Here is a 22,983-nt window from a genome sequence, read left to right as displayed (position 1 = left end):
GAAGAATATCAAATCAACAGAAACAGATGCAGAAATTACAGAGATAATAGAGTTAGAAGACAAGGATGTTAAAACAACTATTATAAAACAGCTGTCTGCTAAATATGCTCAAGGATTTAAAGAAAAACATGAAGGTAATGAATAGAGAAATGAGAGATATACAAAAAGAACCAAATAGAACATGTAGAGATGAAAAATATAACTGAAATGAAAATATTACTAAGTGAGATTAACAGCATATTAGATAATGCAGAAGAAAAGATCAATGAACTTGAGGACATAATAATAGAAACTATCCATAATAAATGTAGAAACTACATCCTTTCATCTGAATGTCCATGTTTTTAACGGCAGTTACATGAAGATTCATTATAGCAGATTTCTCATCTGGATGGGAAATTTGAGTAAAATTTGAGTATTTGTCATATATTCATAGAGACACAGGTATGCTGGAATTCTGCAGACCTGTGGTTTGCAGGTTCCAAACCAGTTTGTTTCTCAGCACAGCACAGGTAGCCTCAGCTGAGTCTACAAAATACATGTAGCTCAGAGTTCAGTCACTCACAAGAGAATGTACTGACCCATAGCCTGGGACAGCAGACAGCTCAATTCCAGGCTGGGACTCTGGGCATGGAGCAGAGTTCTAATCTTAGTAACTAGTCCAGTTCCTGCTCCCCAAAGAGGTCTTTCAGCTAGGCACCTACATTCTCATGGATGTTAAAACTAGCCTCTAAGGATGATATGTGGTCCACAATCTCCCCTTTGACACAGAGAGAAGGAGAACTGTATGGAGAAGAGACACCTCAAATCTTGCTGACACTATGGGTTCTCTCTTCATTTTTGGTACCTAGTGATTTCCTCTTCTTGTGTTTAAACCTATCTATATATGTCCTTAATGTTTATATATTTTATCCAACATTTCTAGAGTTTAAGAGTGGAAAGGGAGAATCCTTATATCTGCTCAGTTTTTCTTCTTGACAAGTTATAGATATAACTTTTGAAATTAGAAAATAACCAATAAGGGTACTATCAAAAGATAAATGAAAGAAGCAGCAGCAATAGTCAAAGAAAACCATCTCCATGTTCCAATGAACTCTGAGAAGAAAAGTAATCCAAATTTGGCCTTAAGAATATTACTAAGAACTGAAAAAAGGGTTTGAGGATTGCAAATCTGAACTTGTCTTTCAGAAAGAATTATTACCGTCTCACAATTATATAGCACTTCACTCATCTCAAAAAACAGCTTACAGTATCACAATGTTTTCAGGTTTTTTTTCTTTTTGTTTTTCCTTTGGCTGTGCTGCACGGCCTGCAGGATCCTAGTTCCCCGACCAAGAATCGAACCCGTGCCCCCTGAAGTGGAAGCACAGAGTCCCAACCACTGGACCACCAGGGAATTCCCTGTTTTCAGTTTTAATAAAACTATATCTTACTTAGAATAATTTTTCAAAAAACAGACTTTATTATACCCACATTATATTTACATGAAATAACATTTTCATTCTAATATTATTTAAAATTACCTTTATGTTTATTCAGAAGCTTGTAGCCTTCACAGTATCTGCCTGGAGAAATCATCATCTTGGCTGTGTCAAGATAAGAGTATGCTGCAGCAAAATCAAACTCCTTTTTACCATCCCACCAACCTTTCTGCTTAGCATAGCTTCTCATGTCTGGGTGTTCCCGATCAATCTTGGTTGTTATAGAAAGCTGATTAGAAATATTACGAACTCCCCCTATTTTCAAAGAAGAGAGGAAGGGAGAAGAAAAGTCATATTTAATGTAATATATCTATCTCTGTACATTATGATCCTTAATCATTATTTCAATGTAAATATAGGCTTCTAAATGTTGTACCATGTGCATCTATTTATTACAGACTCAAATAGATAAATAAATACTTTTTTAAATTAAACTTTTTATTTTGAGGTAATTATGGATTCACATGCAGTTGTAAGAATTAAAGAGAGAGCTATGCACCTTTACACCGTCTCCCCAAATGGTAACATCTTGCATAATATCACAACCAAAATACTAGTATTTATACAGTCAAGGTACAGAATATCACAAGGATCACTCATGTTGCCCTTTTATAGCCACACCCACTTATCTCCCACACCCAGCCCTTCATTAACCCCAGGCAACCATGTGTTATCCATTTCTATAACTGTCATTTCAAGAAAATCATATAAATGGAATCATACAATATACAATCTTTAGGCTTTTGTTACTCAGTTTAATTCCCTAAAGATTATTCCAGGTTATTGTATGTATCAACAATTCATTCCTTTTTATTACTGACTAGTATTCCATGTTATAAACATTCTATGGTTTGTTTAAACATTCACAAGTTAAAGGACAGCTAGGTTGTTTCCAGTTTTTGGTGTCATGGGAAAAGCTGCTCTAAAAATTCATGTACAGGTTTTTGTGTGCATTTAAGTTTTATTTCTCTGGGATAAATGCATAAGATTGCAATTGCTGCGTTGTATAATGGTTGCGTATTAAGGTTTTTTTTTAACTGCCGAACTGTTTTCCAGAGTGACTGTACATTCTTATTAGCAATGTACCATCCCCCAGATTCTCACTAGCATTTGGGAGTGTCATTTAAAAATTTTTAGCCATTCTGATAGAGGTAGAATGATATCTCATTGTAGTTTTAGTTTGCATTTCCCTAATGGCTAATGACGTTGAACATCATTTCATGTTCTTTTGTGACATCTGTATAACCTTTTAGGTGAAATGTCTCTTCGTGTCATTTGTCTTTTTACTGTTGAGTTTTGACAGTTTTTTATATATTCTAGATATTAGTCTTTTATATGAATTACTGTTTAAAAAATAGTCATAAGTTTAGAACAGAAATATAAGGCTTCTAAAAATATCATGGCACTAAGTTATAACAAAATTTTCAACTAAAATACAAAATAGAAGAAACAATAAAAGTCTGTTCTAAACAGATCAGAATAAATGAAATAGATCATGATAAATGAAAATTAATAACATTTTAAAACAGATTTGGAATGATAGTCTGCCAAGTAGAAATCAATTTAATTACTCTAATGAAATCATACCTGGGATATTTTCACTACAAAAATAGACTTAAGTCATGATAGAATCAAAGAGAAGAAGAATTTTCCATCGAGTAGATAATTCCCTATAGTTAAACTACTTAGTTCTTGGGCTAATTTAGTAATAGGAAGAGAAACAAGTTGGCAAAGTTAATCTACAATTGGATAATCAGACTCAGTGAAGGTGTTTGTTTTGGATGGCTCGGTGGGGCTATCTTTTTCAACAGAATTCGTTTTTCTCTTGGATATAGCACACTTGACAAAATAAAAAGTAATTAATGGTATAATCAGGCCAATTATCACAATAATGAAAAGAGTCTAAATTCAGTTTTGTGTATTAATAAACACACATGCAAAATATAAAATAAAATGTCCATCAAAACAACTGTCAATGACCTGTTTTGAAAAACAACATCCAAATCCTCCAAAGCTCAAGGCTACCTTCATGAAGACTTCCCAAATTTCTCCAGCTCACGATGACTTTTCTCTAAATGTTCATAGCATATATGTGTGTGTGTCATTCACTTGCCATTTAATATTTTCACATGTGTATCTTATCCCCCTTGTAAAACTATGAGATCCAGGAGGTAATTACACAAGAAGTACATGGTCAAGCTTAAGCACAAGGTTGTACTCTAGTGAAAGAATACTGAACTGAGAGTCAGGATGGAAAGGTTTAAATTCTAAGTCTCTCATTCACTGCCTTGAGTAAATCACTTCATATCTCTGGACCTACTCACTTGAAAAATGAGAGGAATATATGGTTACAAAGAAATCAAGAAAAAAAAAACAAAGCATTCCAAAACAATCAACTGTGTTATTTACTCAATGACATCAAATTTTTATACTTTACTATTGTATCAATATTTTCTTTCTAACGATTAAACCCACAGTCACCAACCCCCAATAACACTACCCTGTCCTCACCTCCATATCCACACATGATAAAATTTTGGAGTTCAGCCCAAAGTTAAAACAGGAAAAAATGGTAAAGAAATGGTTTCACTTCATAAAAAAGTGAAAAAGGGGAGGGCTTTAAAAAAAAGTGAAAAAGTAGTATAAAACAGCCAAGAGCTACTGCACAGAAAATGTATACAGGTTATATGAAATTAATATCATATATATTAAAAAGACATAACACCACCTTTTCCTCTTTTTCAAGAAAGCCCTTTATAGTGCTCTTTCAATGTATGTTCTTTCAAATTTTTCATTTCCCCTTCAGTTTTCGCCTTCATTGCACTGGAGTATAAATCTTGAAAAACAACTAAATTCAATGTCTGCAACTAAGAAGTTTTTTATTAATTGTAAAACAAATTAAATCATGAAAAGTTGTCCATACCTTGTACTTTTTCTGCTGCCCAGTACTTCCCTGCAGTCTCCAGAACCCAGGCTTCATTCCTATCAGCTATCAGGAAACTGTTGTGATAGCTAAATACCATCCTGCCCTCTGAACAATTTCCACCCTGGCCATATTTTTCTAATAAATCAACAATGACATTGAGGGCTTTTTCAGCTGTATCAGCTCTTTCAAGACCAAGTCTAAAATAAAAATATTAAAGTTCTCAGATTAAAATAAATTTCCATCATGTTTCTTAAATAATTTCATGCACATGAGATTTTGTGTTTATATTCCAAGTAAAAATCCTTTCAAGTTAACAGATACACTGAAATCCAACTTCTAAACTATTCCTTGTGAAGTAGTGAAGTCAGTTTGGAATCATGAAAACAAAGATTTGGAGTCAAAAATATCATCGTTCAAATTCCAACTTGGGAGTTTATTGGCAAATCACTTTATCTCTGAACCTTAGGTATCTCATCTGTAAAATTAGGATAATAATAATACCCCATAAGGTGACTGTGAGAATTAGTTACAGTCTGATAAAGTAAGTTAGGTACTTCCAATGAATCATAATTTTCAACTCCTTCCCTTCTCCTAATTAATGATATTTGAGAGTCTTGAAATTGCATGCCTGTATTCTGAAGCTTTTTTTTTTTTTTTTTTTTTTTTGTGGTATGCAGGCCTCTCACTGTTGTGGCCTCTCCTGTTGCGGAGCACAGGCTCCGGACACGCAGGCCCAGCGGCCATGGCTCACTGGCCTAGCCGCTCCGCGGCATGTGGGATCTTCCCGGGCCAGGGCACAAACTCGTGTCCCCTGCATCGGCAGGCGGACTCTCAACCACTGCGCCACTGGGGAAGCCCCCTGAAGAATTTTTTTTTTTTTTTTTTTTTTTTTTTGTGGTACGCGGGCCTCTCACTGTTGTGGCCTCTCCCGTTGCGGAGCACAGGCTCCGGATGCGCAGGCTCAGCAGCCATGGCTCACGGGCCCAGCCGCTCCGCGGCATATGGGATCCTCCCAGACCGGGGCACGAACCCGTATCCCCTGCATCGGCAGGCGGACTCCCAACCACTGCGCCACCAGGGAGGCCCCCCCTGAAGAATTTTTAACACAAACTATAAAGTATCAAAGTCCAAAAAAATGAAAAAAAAAGGGAAGATAAAAACATGTTGGGGCTTCCCTGGTGGCGCAGTGGTTGAGAGTCCGCCTGCCGATGCAGGGGACACGGGTTCGTGCTCCGGTCTGGGAAGATCCCACATGCCGCGGAGCGGCTGGGCCCGTGAGCCATGGCCGTTGAGCCTGCGCGTCCGGAGCCTGTGCTCCACAACGGGAGAGGCCACAACAGTGAGAGGCCCGCGTACCGAAAAAAAAAAAAAAAAAAAAAAACATGTTAAGAGTTACAACAAATTTTAAATTTAGACAAGTTCTACAGTGCAAAAATATAACAAAAAAATAACCTGACAAGGTCCATGCCCAGTAGTGCCTCTTCATCACAAACTTCTTCTCTTCCCCATACAGCTTCATTCCCAATGCAAACTCCATGCTCATTGGCTCCCATTTCTGCCCCCCATAACCAAGCTGGGCGACTAAGGACAATAGCATATGTTTCAGGAACTTGATCAATCTCTATGTAAGTACACTGTAGAGAAAGTCATAACAATAACAATAAAACCAAAAAAGAAAAGTTATCAAAGTCTAGAATCTTAAAATCCATCAGAAAACATGACGATTATGAAAGAGATTATAACTAAATTGAAAATTTCAATAACAGAGGCATTACACTTAAAACATATTCAGAATTGTCCCTAGAGCATTTATTCATTCAGATATTTGCTAAGCATCTCCTACGATAAAACACTCTGTTAAGAGATATATTGGTTTCAAAGATGAATCAGATGCAGATCTTGCTGTCAAGAAACTAAGACTTCTACATTACCTAAGATACAATGAAATATATAGTATAAAGAGTATGAAGAAAAGTGAAGATGGGGTGTTAATGGAAGCTCAGGAAAGGGATAGTTTCTAGTTGTGGAATCTTGAAACATTTTGTAGAGAAAGATGTATCTGAGTTGAAGTGTAGGGAAACAGATCTCAAACTCAATGTCCAGTGTTTCTTGATTGGTGATGTAAGTTCCATATGGTAGCCCTTAAATATATAGATGCCAATGTCACATGTGGGAATCACCGAGTATGTCCACAGCAGTGAAAAGAATGAAAACCACTGGCTTAGAGGATAGGTGAGACTTAAATATGAAGAGATAAAATACAAATAGATCCAAGGGACTTCCCTGGTGGCACAATGTATAAGACTCCATGCTCCCAGTGCAGGGGGCCTGGGTTCGATCCCTGGTCAGGGAACTAGATCCCACATGCATGCTGCAACTAAGAGTTCGCATGCCACAACTAAGGCACCCATGTGCCTCAACTAAGGAGCTGATGAGCTGCAACTAAGGAGCTTGCCTACCGCAACTAAGACCTGGTGCAACCAAATAAATAAAAAATAAGAAAAAAAAAGAAATGGACCCAAGATGAATAAATAATCTCAGCAAAAGAAAAAATTTGGCCTAGTAAAGTCAGCCCTCCACACACACAGGTTCCACGTCCACAGATTCAACCAAACACAGATTGAAACTATTCAGGAAAAAAAAAAAAACATTCCAGAAAGTTCCAAAAAGCAAAACTTGAATTTGACAGTTGCTGGCAACTATTTAGACAGCATTTACATTGTATTTACAACTATTTACATACCATTCACATTGTACTATATATAATCTAGAGATAATTTAAAGTTTACGGGAGGATGTGCATAGGTTATGTGCATTTATATGCTATTTTATATAAGGGACTTAAGCATCAAAGGATTTTGATATCCTAGGGGCTCCTGGAACCAATCCCCCATGGATGTGGAGGAACAACTGTATACATAAAAATGTCTAATATTTAATATATTTTGGTATTAGAATATCAGTAAAACGGAATCTAAAAAATATATAACTTAGGAATAAAAGCATAGTATGAAATTTTTACTTTAAGTTCCATGCTAAATGGATTTTTTTTTTTTTTTTTTTTTTTGGGGTACGTGGGCCTCTCACTGTTGTGGCCTCTCCCGTTGCGGAACACAGGCTCCGGACGCGCAGGCTCAGCGGCCATGGCTCACTGGCCCAGCCGCTCCATGGCATGTGGGATCTTCCCGGACTGGGGCACGAACCCGTGTCCCCTGCATCGGCAGGCGGACTCTCAACCACTGCACCACCAGGGAAGCCCTAAATGGATTTTTTAAATAAAAAATTTAAAGGATCCTTTAGTTGACCTGTATGCTATCAAATGACTGCATAAAGTGCATAGTGTTGATATTATTACCAACGGATCCAAAAACCTTTTTTGATGATGAAACTGTTACTTCCAGAGTCTGGAATGACTTTTCCTATTCTACACCAATCAGAATCCTTTTTGCCCATCAAACTCCAGCTGAAACCCCAACTCCTGGTGAAGCCTTCCTTAATTCCTAGTCTGAATTACTTGCTTCTCCACTGATGTCACAACTGCTGCCCTTACTTAAATTTAGCATTTAAACCATCCTTTTTTACAATGTGGTTAGTTACATACACATCCTATTCCTCTACTAGACTCTAAGCTCCTGGAAGACAGAACTAGTCTTGACAGCAGGCTTTAAATCCCTTTGCCCTATTCGACATGCTTGCATATGGTAAGCATTCAAATATGTGATCAAAGAATTAACAATTCTTATTATTGTTATTTCAGCTTCCTCCAAATCATTGAAATTAAAGACCAGAAGTCTAGTTCTGATTCAAATTATTTTTCAAATTTCAATTCTTAAATTTTTAACTTCTATAGCCTCTGCCAAATGGCTAATGATTTTTAAAAACCTGTTCATGATATTTTTAAAGAAAAATATTGCTAACAAAACATGCATTTCACCTACCTTAAGATGTTCCTTCAGATTGTCATGAACTGCAGCAGGAAAATAAACTACCTCCTGTACTTCATCACAGGGTCTATCTGAATTTTTTCCAAAAATAATCCTGTTATTAACTGTTGCTGGAGGTAGTGCCACAAAAGTGTCACAGGAACAAGGTTCCATTTTTTTTTAAACTAAAAATCATATGGAAGATTCAAAATAAAAAGAGAAAAGAATTTTTAGTATATACAAAACAAAGAGTTTTACTTGATGACCAGGGGATATTACTGCCATATCTAACATAGGATATTCATTAAAGTTTCATATTTCGTATCAGTAAGAAAATGACTTGGGAATGAATCTAGTACTACAAGATTTAGTAAGAAAATAGGAATGACAAGTACCTTCTTCTAGTCTATAGGTCAAATTTACTCTCTAAGCTCTTTCTCTCCTGAAGTCTTCCGTGAATCTCCTTTCACTATTTCCATATTTGGGAACACCTGTACCTAGCTCTACTGTTATAAAGACTATATTTGTATATATATGTCTTCTTAGTGGACAGTGAGATCCTTGCAAGCTGAGAGTATGTCTTATTAATCTTTGTATTCTCATCACTGGCACTTACGGAAAAGTCACAGTATTATATACCCAGTGTTTCCTCAAAGATGGGAAGAAGGGGTCTCTTTTGAATGGTTACAATACTAATAAGACTGAAATTTTGAAACAGACTCACTGAATCGGACAAATACAAAAACATGTCAATAAAATTCCAAATTGTTGTCATTTCCAGGAAGATGTTCACATTCAACTTGTGAATCCTGGTTGTATAATTTAATATGAAGATCATGTCTTCATTTGTAATTTGGAGAATCTTAAATCCTCAATTTAGTAGAATTTGTTTGCTTCCAGAATGGCACATTGTTTTAGAGTTTCAGATTTAAATGTAATAAATGATTCATTCAAAAGAAAACACAATGACTCAGGTAAGAAAGAAACAACTTCAGCCTGAAACACCTAAGGGTTTTTCTTTTTTCCTCAATGATGGAAACAGAACGGTCACCATTGCTTCTGTTCTTTTCCGTGTGAATTTCAACCTTTATATCCTAGATCGCTTCTATTTGTGTTCCAAAGCTAATTCCACCACTACCTAACTTTGGCAGGCGATTTAATCTCTAAGTCTCCTGCCTCATCGGTAAATATCTTGGGGGCTGTTATGAGAATTTAATAAGACAGTGTGTAAAGCGTTTTTCAGTTCTTAGAACATATCAGACACTTAAAGCTGTTATTATTATTCATCAGAAGAGTCAATTTCTTACAAAAGGCTTATTCTTGACATCACGCTCACCCCCTCCCGCGAGAGGATTTGGTTGGTGGATCCCCTACAGCCACGTCCACTCAAAACCGTGAAGTTTCAAGAGCCATCAAGCTTCACTAGGTGATCTGAGCAAACTGCGGTAATAAGGAAAGCTAAGGAAACATGCCACCCAGTTAGTAAGACACCTAGCCCATTTAGGAGGGGAAGCCTTGAGGGCCTTTACTAACTCCTAAAATGTATTCGTCATTTAACAAGTGTTCATGAATATCTTTCTGCACCAGGCACCGTACTGGTAACAAAAGAGTCCTCGCTCCTTTGGAGTTGACATTCTACTTTATATGCTTTAGTTCACCAAGCGGTTTCAGAAACATCACATCGTTTGATGCTCACAAACGCGCTACAGTTAGGGCAAGAATTACTACTTTAGTAACACAGATGGAAAAAGTTGGTTTAGAAAAGTTTATGTAACTCGAAATGGAGTTCACAGAGTAAAGGGCTCGGACTTCAAGCACCTCCTTGTAGAAAAGCCGCCACCCAGCCAGCGCTCCTCACCCAAACTGGCTGCACTCAAACTGCAGCCCGCGCCGCGACCCGGACCCCTCCCAGGAGCCCCTCCCAGCCCCCAGCAGCCCCTCCCAGGAGCCCCTCGGCCCCGCCGCGCCACAGTTCCCGACTTCCCGCTTCCAACAACTACTATGCTCGCCCCACCCCCGTGCACCCCCCTCACCTGGCCTCCGAGGGGCCCAAAGTGAAAGGAGGAAGGGGCGAACAGGGAGCGGCACAGGCGCTAATTGCCGGAAGCTGTCCCTTTTGACCCCGGAAGTTCTCTCTGCCACGGGAGGCGCAGTTCCGGTTAGGCAGCAGAGTTTGTTTACGCTGGTCTCAGATCTAGCGGCTGCCTTCCCCAGCTCAGGCTCCAAAATGGGAAAATCCTTCGCCAATTTCATGTGCAAGAAGGACTTTCATCCTGCCTCCAAATCCAACATCAAAAAAGTGAGTACGAGGAGCAGGCCCTTGGCGCCTGGGTTCCCAGGGGTTCCTGGAGGTGAGAGTGGTGGAGTCTCTGGGATCCCTGGGACAGTCCCCTCTTCTCCATGCCTAAAGCCCTGGCGTTCTCGTCCCTTCTCCGCTGGCCCTCGACGTTTATTCTGTTGTACATCAGCCAGGAGACGGGCGGCTCTGTGTGCTCTTTCGGTTTTGTCAGCTAGAATGTAAATCTTTAAGATATGAAGACCGATAACCGGCTTCCTCATAACTTCCCGCAGCAGATTCTGATGTTGTCTTTAAGAATCCCAGAGATCACGGCTTCTGAGCTCTGCTGTCCTATACAAAGAAGACTCCCTGTCTATTTAAGATAGATCTTAAAAGGGAAATAAAGTCACACCTTGCTTACTCTTTTTATCCCACTTGATCATGTACCGTCTGTCTGGAGACCTCATTGAACTTTGGCTTTTTAAATAACTACTTACAGGTCTACTACGTCCAGTACAGAAAAACTGTGTTGAATATTATAGTAGTGGAAAGCAGAATGGTGAGGTAGGAGGAGTATGAGCGTTGAAACCAGACCTAGATTCTCTTTTTCCAGCACAGTCACTTTTAGCCCTGAGACCTTACACAAAATATTTAATGTCCCTGATCCTCAGTGTCCTAATCTATAAGTTAAGAATGATTAGTATCAGTTGCCTTGACTTGTGAAAATTGTTATGAGGACTAAATAAGATGGTGTAGATAAAGACTTTGAAACAAGTACCACCACCTAGCACTCTGCCCAACACATAGAGGGAGTGCTCAATAAAATGTTAATTGCCCCTACACACACCCTTATCCTTAGCCTGCTCCTAAAATACAGGTGGTAACAAGAGTTTCATCCCTGGCCCATGTCTTGCTTACTCTGTATGCTTTCCCAAACAATCACAGCCAATTTTATAGTTTTAACCACCCCTTATTTACTCCTGACTCTCAAATCTACAGTGCGAGATCTTTCCCCTTAGCTGGAGGCACCTGAAGACAACTATATACTAGACAGTTTCATCTTGATATCCTACAGGCATCTCAAACTCAACATATTTGAAATGGAACTTACCTTTTATCCTAAATCTGCTCTTCTTTTTATACTTCCTGTTCTCATATCAGTAGGAAATACAGGTAGTAACACAACCCTTCATTCAGTCACCCAGGCCAGAGACTCAGGATTCGTCCTTTCCCATCACTCCTTTATCTTGTCAGCTAAGTTGGTCTTACCTCTCAGATATCTGTTGAATCCATCTCTCCTCCTTGTCACTACTGCCTGTATCTTAGCTTAGACCCTCATCATCTTTCACCTAGACAGTTATATTTCCTAACTGGTTTTTCTGCTGCCAGTCTTGACCCCTCTCAAATCCATTCTCTACCCATCTAGCCATCAGAATAATTTTTTTTTTTTTTTTTGCGGTATTTGGGCCTCTCACTATTGTGGCATCTCCCGTTGCGGAGCACAGGCTCCGGACGCGCAGGCTCAGCGGCCATGGCTCACGGGCCTAGCTGCTCCGCGTCCTGTGGGATCTTCCCGGACCGGGGCACGAACCCGTGTCCTTTACATCGTCAGGCAGACTCGCAACCAATGCGCCACCAGGGAAGCCCTGGAATAATTATTTTTTTATTTAGCAGTTTTATTGAGGTATAATTCACATACCATACAATCACCCATTTAAAGTGTACAATTCAGTAGTTTTTAGTATATTTATGAATTTTATCATCACCACAAAAGTTCTAAAAGATTTTCATCACCCCCCCAAACCCATATCTATTAACAGTCACTCCCCATTTGTCCTTAATCCTTCCCCCTCCCCAGCCCTAGTCAACCACTAATCTGCTTTTTCTGTGGATTTGCCTATTCTCGACATTTCATATAAATGGAATCATGCAATATGTGATTTTTTTGTGACTGCCTTCTTTCACTTAGCATAATGTTTCAGAGTTCATGTTGTAGAATGTATCAGTATTACATTCCTTTTTATTGCTGAATAATTCCATTATATGGATATAGCACATTTTATTTATCCATCATTTGATGAATATTTGGGTGTTTCCATAGAGTAGTCATTTTAAAGCACAACTCTGATTTCTTCTAGCTCCTTATTAAAATACTACAGGATTAAGTCCAGGTAACCAGGCTCCAGTTTATTTTTCCTTCTTCATGCCTTACTGCTATTCTCCCACCATAGATTTTATACTCCAGTAAAATCAAGCTACTTAATTCCTGTTTTACACTTTTGGATCTTTGTCTGAGTTGTTCCCCCTGCTGGTAATATCTCACTCTGTTTTTCCCTTGGCAAAATTTTGATCCGCTTCAAAATCCTGTTTAACATGTATGAAGCTACTTGTGTAACAGGGTTATTTATTGCAGCTGAGTTTGTAATAGTAAAAGATTGGAAATTTCTTAATGCCCATCAGTACAGCAGGAGATTGGTTAAATGAATGGTGGTGTAGCCCCACAAAAGAAGGATATTGTTCACCACCCCATCCCCCAGAAAACAAGAAAGTGTTTTGTTTACTGATCTGGGAATGATCTTCATGGTATAGAATTTTATTTTATACATATTCTCTGTGTACAGCATATTGTATATATATGCTGTATATGTTACCATTTGTGAAAAGAATGACCAAAAAATGCATGTGTTTATATTATATTATATATATTATGTGTATGTCCTTGTGAACATCTTTGGAAGAATATACAAAACAAGAATAATATTGGCTACCTGTGAATATAGTTACTTCATTTAAAAAATAAAGAACTTCTAAAAACCAAAACTTGGCTATAAAGCATTCCATTATACCAGCCTTCTTCCTTGCCCCCTAGAACACTGTCTTATTCTATTTCTTCATGTTGAACATACTCTGTTCCAAATATCAATTTTTATTGTTACTGTTTTTTCCCAGCTGAGGATTTATTGGCGTAAATGCAACCATATAAAAACATCAGTTATGAAAAACACAGTCACCATGTGTCCCTCTCCCCTGCCCTTAGCCCAGGCCCAAATATTGTTACTGTTTATTTACACAATTCCTGTCTTTTTTATTATGAAATATCTTAAACATACGGAAAAGTTAGTATGATTTTCTATTAGCAGATTCTGAGCATTATGTAGGCAAGAATATGTTTTACTACTTTTTATTCTAGTTCATCATAAATATTCATGTATTTAAGCTCTTGAGCAATTGAGACTAGTAAAATAACTTTGTAAAATCTAAAGCTTTAAATAAATGGTAGTTATTGTTAGAAGTAATACGTTAATCATTAGAATGTTATTTTTAATATATTGTTTGACCAGGCAATGACACCTTGCATTTTTCTATTGCAACTGTTTGCATTTTGAGCTACGGTGAAAATTCCAAACATGTGCTTTTTTTTTTTTTTTTTTTTGCGGTACACGGGCCTCTTACTGTTGTGGCCTCTCCCGTTGCGGGAGCACAGCCTCCGGACGCGCAGGCTCAGCGGCCATGGCTCACGGGCCCAGCCGCTCCGCGGCATGTGGGATCTTCCCGGACCGGGGCACGAACCCCTGCATCGGCAGGCGGACTCTCAACCACTGCGCCACCAGGGAAGCCCCAAACATGTGCTTTTTACTGCCCATCCCAAGTGTAGACTTTTCTTCTACTATAACATTACATTGGTAATGTTATGTTGGTTATGGCATGTATGTTATGTATATTATGTTATGAAGGCAGTGGAAGAAACTTTCAGAAACTTATACCAAAAGAAATTTCTGGTATATCTGTCCCTGAAGGTTTCTCTTTTCATTTCTATTTTTGCTTTTATCTCCATATTAATCTCAGATTGTGGTGCCCATAGAAGCTTCCTATCTGAGCACTATTAAATACTGATAACTACTGTTTTGCATCTAAATAATGTCAGTCTTGTCCCCCATCCTTCTCCCCACACTTACCTGCCCCCACCTACATTTAATAATTATAATTTTATCAGTGTAAGTATTTTTCCTTGAATTTACCTTCTTAAAACTTAGCTTGTTGCGAGAGAAAGTTTTGCCTTGCTGTTTATGTTGAATGGTTATCAAACATTTTGTCCTTTACTTTATAGGAGGTGGGAAGTCACTGATACCTTTTAAACCTGGAAGTAACATGATTAAATATCCTTGCATCAGTTGTGTGGGCTTTTTACCTTCACCACTTTTACGATTCTGAGAATTTCACATAGGGACGCATTCAGCCTGTGGTGGTGGTGCCCTTGAGCAACTGCAGGACGTCAGATGCATCTCTTTGATTCCTCTCTTGTCTCTTCCCTTTTTTCTGCAACTACCTTTCATCTCCTTTCCTTTTTTTCTCCTATTTGTCTTCCATTTCTCCTCTCTTGGGATGTCAGTGACACCCACTGGCATCCATGGGCACCATTTAACCTTACTGGTTGTGCCCTATATGTTTTTTGGACTAGACATATTCCATGTAGAGAGATGGTTGTTCTCATCTCTGAAACAACAACAGAGGGATTGAATGCAAGAAGCAGTTGTACCCCAAGTGCTCAGCGTGGTTCTCAAGTTTGACATTTTTGCCTGAAAGTTTAGCTGTTCTGAATGATTATATTTAAGGACTTATATAAAAGCACAAATCAGGTTTTCAACTGTTGTTTTGTGATAACGACATTATGACCAAAATAGATGATGTTGTAAACTATATACAATAGCATTTTATATTTTATTATAAAAGAGAGTAAACTTCCTACTTAAGTTTTGTACTTTACTAATTTAGGTATGGATGGCAGAACAGAAAATATCATATGATAAGAAGAAACAAGAAGAATTAATGCAACAATATCTTAAAGAACAAGAATCATATGACAATAGGTAAGAAATTCCACTATGCTGGTGTTTTTAGAATAGTCAATTGCATGAGAATATCCTTTACTGAATCATATATTAAATTAGCTTTATTGAATTGAATACCCCAATGATAGGATTGTATTCCCTGTGAACTGTCTTTACTCTTATATTGATAGATGGGCACTTTTTCCAACCTTACCCATAATTCACATAAAATATTGATTGATGTGACTCCACATACAGTTTATAGGGAAGTCCCAACTTATACAAAACTTAGAAGAAAGATAAATATCTATACTTGAACTACTGAGGCCTCTTACAAAGATATTTCTTCAACATACACTGAAATGAAAAGGCGCACAGGACAGCTTCAAGAAGTAAATTGAAGTGTCTCTACTTGACCTGCATGTCATTGTTCTGTTAATGGCAGGATCAGAGCTAGAGTTCTTCATTGGTTTACTACGGTACAGTACCTGCCCTTTAGCTATTGTCATTTATGTTTGTATTTGCAGGTCTAACCCTGAAGCTGATTTCTCTTGGTTAATCAAGCAAATGAATAGTGGTGCTTTAGTTAGATAGGTCATATTTTCTCTTCCACTCAGTCGTATATTTCATCAAAACATGGAACTTAAGCGAAGTAATACTAAACTATTACTAAATACTCTTTTTAAAATATAGTATATCGAGAGCAAAATTAAGGAAATAAAATGCTTAGTTTAATTAAGTACTTTTCTCACTAATTTATTTAATCTGATTAACTTTTATTGAGTGCCTACTTCATGTAAGACAACAAATGGTGTTGTAGTGGCCTATAAAATTGTGTTGCATAGTTTCTCTCTACCCCCAAGGAAATCTAGTAAGGGATATGTACATACATATAGTTCAAGGCTGAAGGTAATAACTGATTGAAAACACACTTTATAAAAACTGTGGCATGCTAGCATAAGAAAAGAATTCCATTTGGGATAACAAGGTAAGACTTCATAAAAGAGGTGACATTTAAGCTGAACTGTGAAGAATGGTAAGGATTTAGATCTTTGGTTCTCAACTGAGGGCCACTATTACCCCTAGGAGACATGTGGCAACATTTGGACACATTTTTTTTTTAATTAAAATATATATATTTATTTATTTATTTTGGCCACATCAGGTCTTAGTTGCGGCATGCGGGATCTTCATTGTAGCATGTGGGATCTTTCGTTCCGGCGTGTGGGCTCTAGAGCATGCAGGCTCGGTAGTTGCAGCTTGCCAGCTCTCTAGTTGTGGCGCGCAGGCTTTAGAGCACACAGGCTTAGTTGCCCTGTGGCATGTGGGATCTTAGTTCCCCGATCAGGGATAGAACCTGTGTCCCCTGCTTTGGAAGGCGGATTCTTAATTACTGGACCTCCAGGGAAGTCCCTGGACACATTTTTTGATTGTCACAACTCAGGGGTTGGGTGATAACAGCACCTAGTGGGTAGATTCTAGGGATGCTGTAAAACAGCCTACAGTGCACTCAAAGAATGATCAAGTCCAAAATGTCAATAGCACTACCGTTGAGAGACTGTGATTTACATATAGTAAAAGCTTATTAAGGATGATCACGGTAGGAAGGTGGAGAGGATGTTCAGGAAACAGCCAATATAGTTGAGTTACACCAATGAAGAGATAGTGGAGGTGGAAATATTTGAAGCTATGCACATATTCTGAACTTTGCCCACTGATGTCAGTATTCATTGATAGATCTTGCCTGCATCAGTTATTACTGTGGTATTCTAATAGTGATTTTCTATTTCAGTCCCTCTACATTATTTAATTTGAATTCTTCTGGAAGGAGGATTTTTCCCTTTCCCTCACTTATTTATTTAATCATTTATTCCTATCAGCATGGACTCAGATATTTATTTAATTGGTTATAATCTAGTACTCTTATTTATTTTTTTGCTCAAATTGTTCCAGTTTTGGCCTTTGCCTGCTCTGTCAGCTTGACTCCTATGTCCATTTAACATGCCCCATCCCTTTAAAAAAAAAAAAAATTCTTCCTGGCACTACAAGATCATCAAAAATTTGTCTTTTATTTTTCCCTGCTCCAACATTGGAGCAGTTTTATTGGTTCCTTTTATTGGAGGAAGATATTTACATACCAGGATCTAGACACTAGGTGTGTTCATTGCTTTTAGGTTTGTTTGTTTGAATTTATGAGTATATAAAAGCAAATTTATGAGTATTTGGAGTGATTTGCTACATTTTTCTTTTTTCCCATTCAAAAGTTTTGTCCTTGATAGCCAATTCTGTTCCTTAGTACTCTATTTTTTTCCCTTTTAAGTTTTTAACTGTCCTAGATGTTTCTTAATGTTTGTGGATATTGATCCCTACATACTTTTTTTTAAAGATGACAATCACATTTATTTTCTGACTGGATAAATAAAAGGATGTCCAAAAATCTGTACATTTCACTCTGCTTAGAGTCAACAGCAAAAAAAAAAAAAGAATCTGTACAGGTTTTTAGTTGAAGTTAAAACAGAAATGCCAATATCATAGTTTTTCCTTTTATTTTGTATACCTGTTGAGTTTTGCACAAAATGAAACTGATATTCCAGTTTTGATTTTGTTATTTTTGTTTCAGTATAAGTGAAATGCTTTTTCAGGGGTGGGAATATATAAAACAAAATCTGCCATTTTTAAGTGTGCAGTTCAGTGGTGTTAATTACATTCACAGTGTTGGTACCATTACCACTGTCTATTTCCAAAATTTTTTTCATTACCCCAAATAGAAACTCTATACCCATTAAACAATAACTCCATTCCCCCTCCCTTCAGCCCCTGGTAACCACTATTCTTCTTTCTGTCTCTATGAATTTGCCTATTCTAGGTATACCATATAAGTGGAATTACACAATATTTGTCCTTTTGTGTCTGGCGTACTTCACTTAGTATAACATGTTCAAGATTCATCCATATTGTAGCATGTATCACAGCTTATTCCTTTTTATGACCAAATAACATTCCATTGTATGTGTATACCACAGTTGGTCTACCCATTCATCCATCAGTGGACACTTGAATTGCTTCTACCATTTGGCTGTTTTGAATAATGTTGCTATAAACATTGGCATACACATATTGTTCAGCTCCCTATTTTCAGTTCCTTTGGGTATTACCTAGGAGTAGAATTGCTGGATCATCTGGTAATTCTGTGTTTGGCTGTTGAAGAACCACCGAACAGTTTTCCATAGGGGCTGTGCCATTTTACATTCCCACCAGCAATGCAGTTTTTCCACATCCTTACCAACATTTGTTATTTTCCTTCTTTTTTTTTTTTTTTGATAATAGGCATCCTAATGAGTACAACATGATATCTCATGGTTTTAATTTACATTTCCCTAATAACTAGTGATGTTGAGCTTTTCATGTGGTCCATTTTAATTTTTTAAATGGTGTTAATATAAGATACAATTTATACACTTTAAAGTATATGTTGGTTTTAAGTGTATTTATAGAGTTTGGAGCCATCACCATAACTCATTTCAGAACATTTTCATCATCCGAAAAAGAAATATTGTACCCATTAGCACTCACTCCCCATTCCCACACCCTTTGCCCCCCAATACCTCTCAGCTCTAAGCAACCACTAATTTATTTGTCTCTATAGATTCACCTATTCTGGAAATGTCATATAAATGGGATCATACAATATGTGGTCTTTTGCGATTGGCTTCTTTCATTTAATATAATTATTTAAAATTTAAAAATTAAAAAATTTTAAATGTATTTTAAAAAACATTTTTTTTTTTTTTTTTTTTGCGGTACACGGGCCTCTCACTGTTGTGGCCTCTCCCGTTGCGGAACACAGGCTCCGGACGCGCAGGCTCAGCGGCCATGGCTCACGGGCCCAGCCGCTCCGCAGCATGTGGGACCTTCCCGGACCGGGGCACGAACCCCTGTCCCCTACATCGGCAGGCGGACTCTCAACCACTGCGCCACCAGGGAAGCCCTAAAAAACATTTTTTTCATTGTTTTTGAAGTTCATCCATGTTGTAGCATGTGTCAGTAGTTCATTCCCTTTTATTGCTGAATAATATCCCACTGTATAGAGGTAGATCCTGTCATCCTTTTGCCCTCTTCTTGCAAACACCAGTGGGAATAAGAAGTGAGGAACTATAATCATGTAGGAGATCCTTTGTGATAGCCTTTTCCAAATAAGAGGAAATTCTGTTCACTCTTTAGCCTTCCTCTTTATAATCAGTACTTTACTTGGATCTTATGAATTAAAACTTTAACTTGACCATTGATTCAATTTGTAGCAGAGCTTTTTTTCTAAAAAGCACAGCATATCTCTCTAAACAGAACCCAAACAGGGAACTTTTGGTGTTAAAACGGAAATGATAAAAAAGAAAATGAGGGGCTTCCCTGGTGGCGCAGTGGTTAAGAATCCACCTGCCAATGCATGGGACACGGTTTCGAGCCCTGGTCTGGGAAGGTCCCACATGCCGCAGAGCAACTAAGCCCGTGCACCGCAAATACTGAGCCTGCACTCTAGAGCCGGCGAGCCACAACTGCTGAAGCCCGTGCCCCTAGAGCCCGTGCTCCGCAACAAGAGAAGCCACAGCAGTGAGAAGCCCGCGCACTGCAACGAAGAGTAGCCCCCACTCACTGCAACTGGAGAAAGCCCGCACGCAGCAGCGAAGACCCAATGCAGCCAAAATAAATAAACAAAATAAATTTATTAAAAAAAAGAAAGAAAATGATTTTTAAGATGCAGCAGTCCATCATAGTAATTAACCTGTTGTAGATTATCTTTAAACTATTCTCTCTTCATTGGCCTCGCTAAAGAATTTGATTCTCTTATTGCCTGTGACTCTTTTAAGAATTAATTGGATTTGCCTTCCTAAAGAAATTCCAGAGAGACTTATTTTTCTAGAACTGTTTGATTCCTCACAATTAAGGAAAAATGTTGGCACTATTTAACTTAATTGCAAATTTGTGTTGGCGTATAGGATTTCAAATTGTTCCTATTTCCACAGCATTTCAAAGTTTAAGAAAAGCATGTGAGGGGAAGCATGGCATTTTTTCCCTCATTTCAGTTGGGAGTGCCGGGATCTCTCAGGTAACGAGAAAGTCTCAGAATTTACAACTAGTTACTAAAGAGGCAGCACTGTTGGAATTTCCAGTCAGATATTTCAGATGTCATCTAATCAGTGGAGTAAACTTCTGGAACTTTATCTCTAATAAAAATATTTAATCCTAATTCCCTTAGGATTTAGGGGTATGGAGGGACAGTTTTTCTGTAATTTTTTCCTCCTACAAAAAATTGCTAACTTTATGTCTTGTTTTATTTAGATTGCTTATGGGAGATGAACGTGTAAAGAATGGCCTTAATTTCATGTATGAGGCTCCACCAGGGGCTAAAAAAGGTACTCGGTCATTTCCTTTTTTTAAGTCTTTGATGTGTTTGCAACTAAAGATTGCGAATTATTATGACAGACATTGTTTAGAAGTTGCTCTTCATCTTTTAAAATTGCTATTATTTTTGCAAAATAATTTTTTAAAATACTGCAATCAATACAGTAGAAGAGGGCTTCCCTGGTGGCGCAGTGGTTGAGAGTCTGTCTGCCGATGCAGGGGACATGGGTGCGTGCCCTGGTCCGGGAAGATCCCACGTGCCGCGGAGCAGCTAGACCCGTGAGCCCTGGCCACTGAGCCTGCGTGTCCAGAGCCTGTGCTCCGCAACAGGAGAGGCCACAACAGTGAGAGGCCTGCGTACCGCAGAAAAAACAAAACAAAACAAAAAAACAGTAGAATAAATACTAAAAATATTTGTCTAATCTAGTAATAATTTCATGACTTGTCCTTTGGGGAGGAAAATAATCTCAACATCACCAGAAGTACATTTATTCTTTTATAATTTGTGTATTTAGTCCTTCTTACTGAGTATACTTGTAAATACAAAGCATAATATTCACTGTCAATGAAAAATATAAAAGTTTAAAGACTAGAAATAAATGTGCTTATTAAATACTATCTCTTATTCACTGTTTTTTATCCTTCAGTGATTTGAATTTTATCTTATGAAAGAAAAAAAGTCAAACTAATACATTCTTACAAGTTACAATTAAATACCATGATATCATAGTGTCGTATATGATAGCAGACTTTTATGTTGAAGTTTTTAACTTGACCTACCTTTTTTTCCTCCCATGTTTTTGATATGCAATCAAGAAAACAAAGAGGTAAAGTACTGTTTTCTATGTTTGGATTTATTTGCAACAGATTATAATTTTATGGAAAAATTGAAAGACTTTAATGAATGTTTTTAGAAAGAAGAAACAGAAGGAGAGACCGAATACAAATTTGAATGGCAAAAAGGGGCCCCACGAGAAAAGTAAGAGCTGGTTTTCTTTTAAGATAAAATGTGTATCATTAAATTTAGGTAATATCCCATCTATGTTGCCTTTTTATTCATTAGAGAAAGCAACTAATGTGAAAAGTTATTTTTAATGATTTGTCTTATGCAACTCATTTGCTTGATTATAGTCTTTAGTTCTATTTTTATTTTTTTCATTTTTTAAAATCACAGATCATCAGACTGGATACTTAATAATGAAGTGGTGTTTGGAAATACTAAATAGATTTTATGGTTCTATTTATTTACTGAAGTTGTACATTTCATAATTTACTCAGAACTATAAAACTATTTTTAGTTTAATTATTAAATTATTCTTAATATTGAGTTTGTACATTTTCTCTCCTTAATAGATATGCCAAAGATGACATGAACATCAGAGATCAGCCCTTTGGTATTCAGGCAAGTGACACATATTTATACTGTAAGAATAAGTTTTTTTTATAAACACTTCTTTATACTGTTGTCCAAAGGGTATTTAAGCTGAAAAGGGGCTCTGTGGTTTCTATTTGTATCAGATAATAGAAGGACTAGGAGAGAAAATATTAAATGTACTAAACTGATAAAAGATAGGATTCAAAGTTTTGTAGTGAGGGCTATAATGATAATGGTCTCTGTGGTTTTCAAGGAATTTGGAGAATTAGCTCAAGGTCAAAAAAATATATAAAACTGTGTGGAACCAGAAAAAACTATCATCAGAGGGCCAGGTCCTTGTTATAAATAACATTTTTTTGAACACTGCCTTACTTATTCATTTACATATTACTGTTATATTGGCAGAGTTGAGTAGTTGCAACAGAGACCTTTGGCCCATAAACCCTATAATATTTGCTATCTGGCCCTTTACAGAAAAAGTATGCCAGCCCCTGGTTTAGGAAATTGAAACCTCAAAGGTTAATTTTTTCAAATGAGAGGATTTAACATTAAGCCATGACATCATTCTTCTTTGGTATTTTACCATATCTTTTTGGATGACATTGTTTTATTGCCACAAAGTAACACACAAAAAGAAATAGGAGGGACTTCCCTGGTGGTCCAGTGGTTAAGAATCCGCCTTCCATGCAAGGATTCTTCAATATACGCAAATCAATCAGTGTGATACACCATATTAACAAATTGAAGGATAAAAACTATATGATAATCTCAATA

General features: G+C 37.4%; 2 protein-coding genes across 2 annotated transcripts in view; one reads left to right on the top strand and one right to left on the bottom strand.

The window, feature by feature from the left end:
- Positions 1–8,504, bottom strand: part of SCRN3 (secernin 3) — a gene marked incomplete at both ends in the record, with an annotated part of 31,090 nt that extends 22,586 nt beyond the window's left edge. Inside the window, 4 exons of the mRNA XM_079709825.1 lie at positions 1,524–1,736; positions 4,405–4,604; positions 5,860–6,041; positions 8,346–8,504. Coding sequence (XP_079565951.1) covers positions 1,524–1,736; positions 4,405–4,604; positions 5,860–6,041; positions 8,346–8,504 — 754 coding nt within the window. The remainder of the gene's footprint in view (positions 1–1,523; positions 1,737–4,404; positions 4,605–5,859; positions 6,042–8,345) is intronic.
- A 1,988-nt stretch (positions 8,505–10,492) lies between these two features.
- CIRSR (corepressor of RBPJ and splicing regulator) overlaps positions 10,493–22,983 on the top strand; it is a 40,636-nt gene continuing 28,145 nt past the window's right edge. The window contains 6 exon segments of the mRNA XM_079710625.1: positions 10,493–10,629; positions 15,382–15,476; positions 20,772–20,845; positions 21,651–21,661; positions 21,749–21,813; positions 22,188–22,236. Coding sequence (XP_079566751.1) covers positions 10,558–10,629; positions 15,382–15,476; positions 20,772–20,845; positions 21,651–21,661; positions 21,749–21,813; positions 22,188–22,236 — 366 coding nt within the window. The 5' untranslated portion in view covers positions 10,493–10,557.

Source organism: Hyperoodon ampullatus (assembly GCF_949752795.1).
Source record: "Hyperoodon ampullatus genome assembly, chromosome: 8".
Lineage (NCBI taxonomy): Eukaryota > Metazoa > Chordata > Mammalia > Artiodactyla > Ziphiidae > Hyperoodon > Hyperoodon ampullatus.
Note: the sequence above shows the minus strand (reverse complement) of the source record. Positions and strands in the feature narration are given on the sequence as shown.